At 41.5% G+C, this 12144-nt stretch overlaps 1 protein-coding gene across 1 annotated transcript in view; it reads left to right on the forward strand.

Moving 5' to 3' along the window:
- HTT (huntingtin) overlaps window positions 1-12144 on the forward strand; it is a 268580-nt gene that overhangs the window by 185633 nt on the left and 70803 nt on the right. Inside the window, exons 47-51 of the mRNA XM_089691557.1 lie at window positions 705-918; window positions 2628-2773; window positions 2879-3056; window positions 5164-5262; window positions 11657-11844. Of these exons, the coding sequence (XP_089547683.1) occupies window positions 705-918; window positions 2628-2773; window positions 2879-3056; window positions 5164-5262; window positions 11657-11844 (825 nt within the window). The remainder of the gene's footprint in view (window positions 1-704; window positions 919-2627; window positions 2774-2878; window positions 3057-5163; window positions 5263-11656; window positions 11845-12144) is intronic.

Raw genomic sequence — 12144 nt, forward strand, 5'->3', positions numbered from 1 at the left:
GCTCTGCCTTGACTATATTGTCGTTTGTGAGTACAACACATACTTTTATTAAACATTTTTTATGGTAATGCACTAGGCCTGTGCGCCCTCTGTTTTTTCTTTCCTCATTCAGTATATTTGGATTCCCCCGATCCATTTGAGGGCATCAAGGTGTGCATGTTCCAGGACATTCTTAATGTGGTTGTAGCCTGCATCGAGTCCATCCCCAAGTGCAGGAGCATTTGTGTTTGCTGGTTCTTTATCCTGTATTGTATGTTTGTATTCTCTATGTTGTACAGTACAAACACAGGACCCTCTCTCCTGTTTCCTGTGGTCGCTTCTTATTGCTTGTTAAACCCCCCCCCCCCCAAAAAAAAAAACTGGAGTCTCACTAAGCGGCTGGGGTTATAAGAGCAAGCACTAGGGGAGGCCCTAGCAAAGTTCCTGCCAGTGTCCAGTCACTTGAAGATAGCTTGCATATAATACATGTTCTATGTGATTACAAGCCACGTGTCCTGTACTCCAAGATCAGGAATTTACAGTTAAGCCAAAATTTCTTTTTTCTTGGGTAACATGCACCTTAATATAGATTGGCATCTTTCATCTAAGGCTTTCTGCACAGAAAAAAATTATTATTGTAGATTTTCTGTAAAGTCTGCAATTTTGACATGCAAAAGATAGACTGGCGATGGATTCAACTGAGATGTTTTTTCTTTTATTTGTAGAAGTTTAACATGAGCATGCTAGGTCCATGTTTGGCTTTGGGAGTGAACCAGATGATAGTGGATCAGGACAGCAGTTTCTTTGAAACAACCCAGTCTGTCCTACTGGATCTCATCTCACAGACCGTTCAGCAGCTGCCAGACACTCATCAGATCTTTCAGCCTCTGAAGCCAATGGAGAAAGATTCCTACTGGGAGAAACTAATCATAGTGTTGGGTAAGAACTCTTTTCTGACACAACTAATGCAACCATGTCACTAAAAAAATAAAAAGCATCTCTAAAAGACACTTAAAATTTGCCTGTTCCATCTCCTATTCGTAGAGTCTTCGCTCTGTTGCTTTGAAAAGGTCCAAAGGATCTTGACAACAAGCAAACTCCTGCATGTGTCTGATGTTAGCTTCCCCCACTGCATTAGTTGTAATGTAGGAGCCAGATGGAAGAAGCACAGGACACGTTGAAGGGCACAAGCATCTTGCACACCGGGAAGTGTTTTAGATGTAAAGATTTTTAAGACTGCATTGCACAGCAACAGAGCAAATATTTTAGGAATGGACACCAGGACAGATGAGATTTGAAGTGTTTTCTTTTAGAGGTGCCTTTGTTATTCATTTTATTTTCAGCAACTGGATCGTTTTAACCACCAATCTTCAGGTCATGTCAGAAGGTTGACTCATTTATCACCAGAAGCAGAATCTTCTAAATTCAACTTCAGGTTGCTCTCTCTCTGTCCAAGATACTGCTAAAACTGATTCGCTATCAAAGGCTCAGAAATAGAGCAACTCCAAAAGATAAAGTGAGTTGAATTCCAGCGATTCTGAAACTGAAGACTGAATCCCACTTGAGTCTGTGTGCTAGAGCCTACAGCTGTTAGTTTGGTGGTGTCATATACCATTACTGAGAACTGTCACCCCATTACAATGAACTGTCACCATTTCCATGCAACCATCCGTGACAGTTTATTCAAGTTGTGTTCTGATCCAGAACCACTGATCAGATTTCTAAACCAAGCAGGGCAGGATTAAATCTGATTGGTGGTTCTGGATCAGCAATCAACTGCTACTCACTCATTGGTAGCAGCTGCACTGTTCCATTGCTCTAGAACTCCTCAGTCTGCTTATTATATAATTTATTGATGTATGCAGAGCCCCTCAGAGGCTGATGACAGTGTGTTATATAAATGCAAAAGTTATGGGGAAATTTCATGTATTTAAAATACCCATAGAATTTGTCATTAAATACATTTGCTAATTTGATTGAAGTATACTGCAAACATTTTGAAGAACAGTAATATTATAAGGAAAAATATTTTAAATTGATGTAGTATATTTTTCAGGATAACTTGTGTGTTTGCATGTATTTTAAATGCATGAACAAAATAACATTCTTGTTTATTCTAATTAGTATTTGAGTACATGTAGGCTTCATGAGTTTAGTGGTGTTGCACTCAAGAGCTGTAATAGAACTTGGCACAAATGGTAATTTCTCCTCCCTCTATTTGTCATGGTGATAATTTTCACCAAGATATATAGTAATGGGAAATTATAGTTTTAGAATTGTTAGAGCAAAAGATAAGGCTTCAGTTGATCACATTTGTGTAAGATGTAAAGGAAACACTCTCCATAGGGACCTTGCAGCCGACAATAAACGGACAGGGGTATTTACCCTTCACTACTCCATCCAAAACTAAAAAGACATTTTTGACCATACATACATAAAGAAATCTTTGTACATGCTAAGCAGAGGCATAAAAAGGTTGCATCAGACTTGATAAACTGCACCAAATGCTAATCATTGGCATTTTGTACTCTTCAGCTTTGTGTGACTGTGCATTACAGCCTTGGGTATGCCTTCCTGTAAGGGGGGGGGGTCTTGCATGCTGTAGATTCACTGCATTTTTAGTAACAGTGTTGTGATATTTCATTCAGGTGACTCTGAAGTATATTACTCCCTTGTCACCCTTTGTCGAGCGCTGGCGCAGTACCTGCTGTCACTCCCCAAAATACCTCAGTCTTTCCACATACGGCAGGAAAATGAAGTGGACATAATGAAATTTGTGGTCATGTCAGTAGAGGTAAGAGAAAATGTATCTTATTTTTGAAAAAACATGGGCAAGAAAAAGTTTTGTTTCAACTCGCCATTCCTTCAGACATGCAAACGAAAGTTTCTTTGTTTGCAGGCAGTGTCCTGGCATTTTGTGCAAGAACCGGTACCACTGAGTGTGGATCTCCAAGCTGTGCTGGAGTGTTGCTGTCTAACTTTACAACAGCCTGGACTGTGGAATTTGGTGGCTTCTGCAGAGTACGTGACCCAAGCCTGCTCCCTTATCACCTGCATTCGCTTTATTATAGAGGCTGGTAAGTGATTTATATGAGCTGTTGCTCCTATCTCCTGATGTGTATAGTAGTATAATGGCTTTTTGAAGTGCCAGTAACACAGCTGAATGACTGGGGTAGGGCTTCATGTCTTTGGGACTTCTGCATGTCACTGGAGTTGCATGCAGTAATTTCTTTGCACTGGAATGCTTAGCCCTGTTATAGTGTAAGCATTGGGAGTTTGAGCCAGGAGCATTGGAAGTTTGGGTCAGGAGACCTTTCCTGTTTGCTTAGCTTGCATTGGACATCCATCTTCAATAATCTGATATTCTGGTAGGTGACATTTAGGCCTCTTTCACACGGCGGGTCCAATCAGGTCCGTCTGTCAGTTTTTCATGCAAACCTGATCAGACGGTTCATTCACCTCTACGGGCTGGTGGGTGTAAACAGAATTGTGTCTGTTTACACCCACCTACCTTCGATGCAGTCCGGCCTTTATCCCTTTCGCTACCATGTTTGCATTTTTTGCACACGTTTAAAAAACCATTTTAGGCCTGAAGATTACATAAAATCCCCAAACATTATATATTTTCTGAAAGCAGATACCCTAGAGAATTAAAATAGTGGTAGTTCCAATTTTTTATATCGCATGATATTACCGCAAAATTTCAGTAAAAAATACAAGTAAGTTAATTTTAGGGAATAAAAAAGCAATACATTACCCTATTTTTTTGTACTATATAAAGGATGAAGTTGCATCAAGTAAATAGATACCCAACTTGTCAAACCTTAAATTTGTGCACGCTCGTGAAATGGCAACAAACTTCAGTACACTATAATTTCTATAGGTCGACACCTTTAAAGCTCCTTATAGTCATCAGTTTAGCGTTACGGAGGAGGTCTGCTGCTAGAATTATTGCTCTCGCTTTGGCGTGCATAGCGATATGTGACATGTTTATAGCAATCAGCGTTTTCTTGCATAGGCACCCCAGCGTATGTCTTTACATTTGTACATATGTTTGTGGGGGTGGGGAGGCCTCAATTTTTTTTGGAGGGGGGGGAGGGATGGTATGTGCTTGGGTGTAACTTTTATTTTTTACAGTTTTTTTTACTTTTTTTTCATCACATAGGGGACAGAATCCCCTATGTGATTATTTTTTTGGTGACAGGTTCTCTTTGAGGCGTCCAGGGTCTAAAATACCCCTGCATGTCTCCCCTGTACTCCACTGAATGTAATGCAGTGCACATCACACCACATTACATTCTTTCCCGGCTTCCATTGCCAGGAATCTCAACGGGGACCCGAAAGTGACATCATAACGTCACTTCCAGGTCAGGACCATAAGAGGAGGGGAGCGGACGTGTCTGTTCCCCCCCCCCCCCCCTCTAGCTGACGGCGGTGAGGGGGGTGAGGCCGGCACTGTGTGGAAGCAATCGGAAGTAGAAAAAAAACTACCTGACCGACGCTTGAAACTACATATACTGGGTGTCAGCCGATAGGAATCAAACATCCCTGGTTAAGGGATTTTTGGCATTACCTGTAGATTTATCCTGTCCATTCTTGGTAAGTAAATGCTAAATGTGTTAAGTTCTGCAGGACATAGGTTTTCATGTTGTCACTAGCTGTAGTTAGGGTTTTTATGTTAGGTGCTGGGCAGCTCAACTAGAACAACAGTGTATCTTGAGTATGTGCATTCCTAAACGTTGATTAGCAAAAACATTCTATTAACCATGCTGTCATCCCTCGCACATTAGCAATAAATCAGTATGACTACTAGGTGAATGACTTCTACTAAAGTATAAAAGCTTTTTCCTAGTTCTCTTATTGTTTAATAGAAGCTGGTGAGGGTCCTGTATGAAAGAAGGTGGGTAGGGATGGTGCATATTGTCCTTATGGGTGTGTTTACAGTTTTACTTACTACAAGTAAAATGCAGAAAGAGCCCAGAATTGGAGATTTTCTTTGTTAAAGAAAAAACTGGGTAGATAACCTGCTTGTATGAATTCCCAAACCCTGTACAGCTTGGTGGTAAGTATGCTTTCATCATGTCATGTCATAATAGGCTGGTCAGGGATATGGGCCATGTGGGCTGAGGTTGAAATTAAAAGGATATAAAACACGTCTTATATTGCATTGCCTGTATGTTTTAGTTGCAGTTCAACCTGGAGAGCAACTTCTGAGTCCAGAGAGGAAGAAAGACAGCTCGTCTGAAGATCAAGAAGAAGATGAGGTGGATTCGGGAGTGCAAGGTACACAGGGTGTTGATGCTGTGCATATATTATATACCTTTTATATTGCAAGATGAAAACATTGGAAACATTGATGCCTAAATCTTAAGGAGTTACCCTGGCCGTGTTCCTAATCACCCCTTCACTAGTACCATGGCCTCCAAACTGTCCATTTTTGCCCTTTGTTAGGATCCAGACAAAATTTGCCAAGTGTATTGCCAGCTTAAGTCTCTAATTTTAGTACAGAAAGTTTAGATTTTAAATGTGATGCACTTATAGGTTAAAAAGATATAAATAAACCTACGCTGTAAACCAGTGGTCTCAAAATTGTTGCCCGTGGGCCAGATATGGCCCTTTGCTTGCACTTATCTGGACTTTGGAGTACTATTCCACCAACTGACACTAATGATGGAGCACCATTTCTCCTACTGACACCATCAATGGGGCACTATTCATCCCATTGAAACCAATGATGGTTCACTGATGCCGGGGCATTTACTACTCCCACTGGCCACAGTCTGGTTGCCCTAAAACCCAAAGGACAATAAAATGGCCCCTTGCTTGGTAAGTTTGGAGACCCCTGCTCTGAAAAATACCGAAACTTTACCCCAAGTAGCTGGAAAATCTATCTCCTTGGATATTGCAAGCAAACAAATATACCCGCACTATACCATCAAACAAGTGATAAATACTAAAAGATAAACACTTTAAAAAAGTAATGAATCTTCAATACAGTGCATTATTAAACTATAAACCCCAATAAAAAAATGTCAGTGAAAAAAGTACAATTACAACCCACACCTCAAACAGTAATAACTCATAAGCAATTGAAAAAAAACTAAAAAAAAAGAACCTAAAAAATGATGGTTCATTAATGTCCTTTTAACCACTGCGAACCCCAAATTCCATTTCTCCTTCCCAATATATTCCACCTCTTGTAAACCAAAAAAGGCTAATCAAATGTATATGACCTTTTATTTCTAAGCAGGTCATAAATCACCAGATAAGTAAATTGGAATACAAGCCGGCACCGGTTAAAGCTTATAGATATAGATCAATCTTCCACTTATCACCATATACCTTGTATTAAACACAAACATTCTCCATAGTGTAATATGTTCAAAAAAGTGCATTTCTTGTATAACAAATGTGCACTCACCTTAAAATCACTGGACTGATACTCTTAAAAGCAGGCGTTTTGTCACAAGTACATTTTCAGGAGACAGCGAACATGAAATGACTGAATGGCTTTGTGGGACTGCTTCTTCAAGGCAGCTACAGACATGCTGGATCGTGTTTTGGGAGATTGTATGGGATCAGGGTATACATGGGTGACTGGGGGGAGTGCAGGGGAATTTATGTTTGACCAGATCTCACATCACTTTAATATTAAGACTAAAAAACAAAGGATCCCCCGCTATGTTCACAAGTAAGGTGGATGGAGGAATATGCCCCCAATGGGACAATGTATTTGGACAACGGGACCAACCTCTTCAATCATCGATAACTTAACTTGACCAAGGGTATCACTTAAATTCCAAACTTTTTGCATTAATCAATGGCTAACACGGTATACCACTCAACTAAATTTAGTACAGTAATAAAAACATTAGAAGAGCAAGCTTCTAGAATTTTGAAAGCTATATTAAACATTTATTTAAGATAAATATTGTGATAACTCAAAATGCTTTCTGAAATTACACTATACCCTTCCTCCTATCATCTAAATGATTACCATGCATATGGCTCATACTGGAGCAATGACAAGGGAATGTCAAGTATTACACAAAAGTAAAGATAGACAGACATACTAGGCAATCAGCAGCAACTTGCTTGCGCACAGTATATGAAGACGAGAAGTCTGTCACATGTTGTACATTAAATAAATCACTACTAACCCATGCTATGTTATCCACAACCATTAAATAGACGAATATGTAAAAAACTACATGATCAAAATGAAATATTCAAACTTAAAAGAAAAATAAGAAAAAATGGCTGTAACTGTTACATGGGTTCTATAACCTCCAGTTATGTAATCCAGGTTCACAGCGTTGCGCTTCTTAATCTTTCCCACATGTGTTACTCAATATCCACAAAAACAAATAGTGTTCGTGTGGAATAAGTGTCCAAATACTATAGTCTCTATAGTGCTGGTGCCGAATAATAAATCTTCTGTAATCTTGTATGCACTTGTGCAACATTCCACATGCATGGATCCCAGTGCCATGCCTCCCTTTGGTGTCCCTGCATTCACAAAGATCTGTGGACTCTGTGCTAAAGCATCTAGAGTCAAAAGTGTTTGCGGCGCTATTTCCATTGGCACAGCTGGACTCCCTGGTTACGCTCTTCACTGTTGCTCTCTGCTTTCCACCATTCCTCCACTTTGTTGGCACATATCTATAAAGATGTCTCTGTCATTATTATTATAATTATTATTATACATGATTTATATGGCGCCAACAGTTTGCTCAGCGCTTTACAATAGAACGGGAGACAATACAGCAACAATACAGTTTAATACAAGAGGGAAAGGAGGGCCCTGCTCCTTGGAGCTTACAATCTAGGAGGGAGCGGCTAGTGGTACAAAAGGTAGTAACTGTGGGGGATGGACTGGTAGGAAGAGTAGAAGATTCTATTAGCTGAGGGCAGGATAGGCTTCCCTGAAGAGGTATTCAGAGATCGTCTAAAAGTGAGCAGAGTAGGCGATAGTCTGATAAATTGGGGTAGAGAGTTCCAGAGGATGGGGAAAGCTCTGGAAAAGTCCTGGAGATGAGCATTGGAGGAGGAGACAACGGAGCTAGAGAGCAGGAGGTCTTGCGAGGAGCGGAGAGTACGGTTTGGGTGATATTTAGAGACAAGATTGGTGATGTAATTTGGGGCAGAGTTATAAATGGCTTTATACGTTATTGTTAATGTTTTGAATTTTATCCATTGGGCAATGGGAAGCCAGTGGAGGGATTGGCAGAGAAGGATGGCAGATACAGAACGGTTAGTAAGGTGGATGTGTTTGGCAGCAGCGTTCATAATAGACTGAAGAGGGGATAGCCTGTGATTAGGTAGGCCAATGAGGAGGGAGTTACAATAGTCAAGGCGAGATATAACAAGGGAGTGAATAAGTTGCTTAGTGGTTTCCGTGGTTAGGAACGGGCGTATCTTGGAGATGTTGCGGAGGTGAAGTCTACAAGATTTGGACAGTGATTGGATTTTGGGGTGAAAGGACAGATGGGAGTCTAGGATTACACCTAGTACTCTGGCATGAGGGGAGGGGCTAATGATTGTGTTATTGATCTTGATGGAGAAGTCAGGGGAGGGGGCACGGGCTGGGGGGAATACTAAGAGCTCAGTTTTGGAAAGATTGAGTTTGAGGAAGTGGAGTGACATCCATGCTGATATGTCGCTTAGTAGGTTAGTGATGCGAGAGGAGACTGAAGGGGTGAGGTGAGGGGTAGAAAGATATATTTGTGTGTCATCAGCATAGAGATGGTACTTAAAGCCATGGGAGTTTATCAAGTGACCAAGGGAGGAGGTGTAGATGGAGAAGGGAAGGGGTCCAAGGACAGAACCTTGAGGGACCCCTACAGAAAGAGGGAGTGAAGAGGAGGAGGCAGCGTTATAGGTAACGCTGAAGGAGCGCTGCGATAGGTAGGAGGAGAACCAGGAGAGAGCAGAGTCTCTGAGACCAAGAGAGTGGAGATTTTTGAGGAGGAGGAGGGGATGGTCAACCGTATCAAAAGCTGCAGAGAGGTCAAGTAGTAAGAGTACGGAGTAGTGGCCATTGGTTTTAGCTGTTAGTAGGTCATTAGTGAGTTTTAGTAGGGCGGTTTCAGTGGACATCATGCAAAAGGACAAATGGGGGGGGCCCCATAGCGTACATCCACTTTATTAGATCATACATAAAATTGGTTTACACTCACTTAGATGATGCAATGAAAGCTGAGATTGCAGAATCCAGAAGTGTGGCATGAGCATGTGATCCACGAGCCGGACGCACTTTGTAAGGCAAGGTAGTTTGCTGCCAAATGTGCAGTATGTGGCAGAGTTTGTTGTATGTTTTCCTAATAAAAGTCTTCTGTATCGCCTGTTGAGGAACTCAGAAATTCATAAACAGTTGGGATAAACTGCCAACTTAAGGAGGTTTGGACACTGGCAAACAGAAAAATTGTAAGCCAACCTCTGCATAATCACTCCTGTACCCAGTATGCCTCAGCTTTTTTTTAGTGTTCTAGGAGCATGGATGATTTGCTGAGTAATGTCTAAATGTGTTTTGCTAGCCTTTTTCATTTTTTTTTTTTTTTTGTGTGGATTATTTCCTCTGTAACTGCCAGGAGGCTGGTCTGGACTTGCAGGGCAATGGGCTCTGCATTGGGGCACTTTCCAGACCTGAGTTTACTGCATTCATTAGCTGTGGAACCCTTTCCAGGTCAAGAGCCTTTACACAGCCCCAGGTGTGACCCTATTGCTGAAGACACACTTTGTGTGTAAAGTAGGTCAGGCTAGGGCACCAGGAACTCTTTTTTTTTTTTTTTTTTTTTTAATTTACTTCTCTGAGTACCTTTCAGAATTCATGCCCCTGATAGTTTCATTACAGTAAGGTTTAAGGCTGAGGGACTGGACGCTGATTACATCAGATGCTTGAAGCGCTGTCCAGTGGGATTGTCTGTCCTGCAAGTTTGACCAGGACCAGTCAGAGGTCATGAATGGCAGACTACAACAGGCAGGGAATTCCCACATTTTCCCCAATCAGGTGTGTGTGGGGCATTGGGAGAACCCCTGTAAGGAGTGTCTTTCCTTTTCGCATTGGTCCTTAGAGCCCCCCTATCCATTGTTAGGGGTCTGTAGCGGGACACCTACATTGTGTCTATGGATCAGGTGGTCTCTGGCTTGACCCATCAGTCTCTTCAGGTAAGTGGCATGGTCCATCCCCGGGAGACTCCACTTGCTGGTGTGTATGTTCATGTCTGGGACTGTAGTCTAGCTTCACAGAACAGATTGTGCCCTCTTTGTCAGGGGACCCTGCAGGACAAGTTACCTGGTCTGTATGCTGGTTGAAGTCAAGAATACTAACCTTGGCAGCACTGTCTTCCCTAAGGACAATGCATGAAAATCTAGCTCTCCTCACCTGGTAGACTCTGTGCTACAGGGAGAGGTCTGTGCACCAGGGTGGTCTTCATCTTCTGTGGGGTAGGCAGAAACCATCACTGGAGTGTTTTGTACCCCCCTGTACTTTAAGCAGGTAGAATACTCACTGTACCCTGTGTTGGAGATAAAGTGCATATGGAGGACATTATCAGGCCTGATTGCCTGGACTTAGGACTTCCTTGTGTGGACAGCCTTGTGGGGAAGGTTCTGCAGATAGCTTCTCTTATTCTAACCTTAATCAGGCAAATGTGCTTTGCAGTGTGGCTGAGTTTCCTGTTCCTCACTCCATGACTGCCGATATTTTGTTGGATCAGGGAGGGTCTGATCATTCCTTGTACTATGTTCTGTGCTCCAGGTAAGCAGGTCCTGCAGAGTTGCTGTGGCAGATCCCAGATACACCTCCAGGGGCTAAGCATCCTTTTTTTCTGGCGTCCTTCACCAGTCTGCTGTGATATACTGTCTTCACTTTTGGCACCTTTCCTTTCAGTCTGCGTGATTTGTAGGATTGTAGCTTTTGAGTTCTCTTCCTGCCTCGAGTCACTTCAGTCCTTAAGTGTTCTAATGTGATGATTTTCTCATTCTTTGGATATCTTATTAGTAAAATTGGTTGTCTAGCCACCTTTTCTTTTTCTAGAAATGTTTCTTCTCTAGGTTGCCATGGGTTGGTTGTGTAAGGCTTGGGGTTTTCCTGTGTGGACGGACTGGTCTTTTTTTTTTTTTTCTGGACATTGGGGTTATCCGAGGGTCCCTTGAGGCCTTGTTGTTCTGGGGTTTGTCCCACTGTTTCTTCTGTTGGCCACATCATCTTGTGGGTCTTTTCTACCTTGATAAGGTTATTCTATTGTTACACTTATTTTGGTGAGTCTTTGGTTCACACCCTCTTGTTTGTTCAGGCACAGTTTTCATTTGGGTAGAGTCATTCCCCACTGGTGGTGCTCTCCTCTGAATTCCTGTTTCCATAAAGGAACAATAAAGAAAATTATTTTTGTTCTTACCTTTAAAATCTTTTTCTTGTGGTCCATTGAAGGACACAGGTACCTTCCCTCTCTGTTTTTGCTCCGACCCATGGTACTGCTTTTTCATAAAACCAAATCATGCTGGGTAGAGAAGGAATTATACAGAGGCTGGCCTTTTTATTTTTCTGTTTGTCAGTATCCAAACCTCTTGATTGCAGCAGGGTAACCTGGCTGTATCCAAATTCCTGGCTCCCTCAGTAGACTACAAGTAAAACATTTTACGGTAAGTACAAGAATCTTATTTTATTTTTCTTCAGGAGCTGTATTTATTAAGACTGCCTGCACCATGATGTCTGAGATGGTGGATTCCCTGCAGACAGTTTTGTTGTTTGGACACAAGAGGAACAACAATATTGCAGCATTTCTCACTCCAGTGTTACGGAATATAATTGTAAGCCTGGCTAGATTGCCTGCAGTCAACAGCTACACCAGAGTCCCTCCATTGGTGAGTCACCCTTTTTATTAAGAAACTTTACTTTTTATTCTTCTTGTTTTTCTGCTTTCAAATATATTTGAACGTGGTCATCTTAATGCTATGTAGTTTTTCACTGTATCTAAACACAAGAACAAAAATGTAATATATTACAGCAGACTAGTCCTTAAATGTGGTGTCTGAATTATTTTTTTCTTAATGTTTTTTTCATTTTATTTTTCATTTGCTATCAAGCCTGTAACTCCCATTTTCTAGGGTGAGAATGCCCACCTACTGTACTTTATCTGTGGAGGAGGAGCATTGATTGTCACT

This window comes from Staurois parvus, unplaced genomic scaffold (genome assembly GCF_062004578.1).
Source record: "Staurois parvus isolate SC_StPar_1 unplaced genomic scaffold, SC_StPar_1.0 ptg000564l, whole genome shotgun sequence".
In the NCBI taxonomy this organism is placed as follows: domain Eukaryota; kingdom Metazoa; phylum Chordata; class Amphibia; order Anura; family Ranidae; genus Staurois; species Staurois parvus.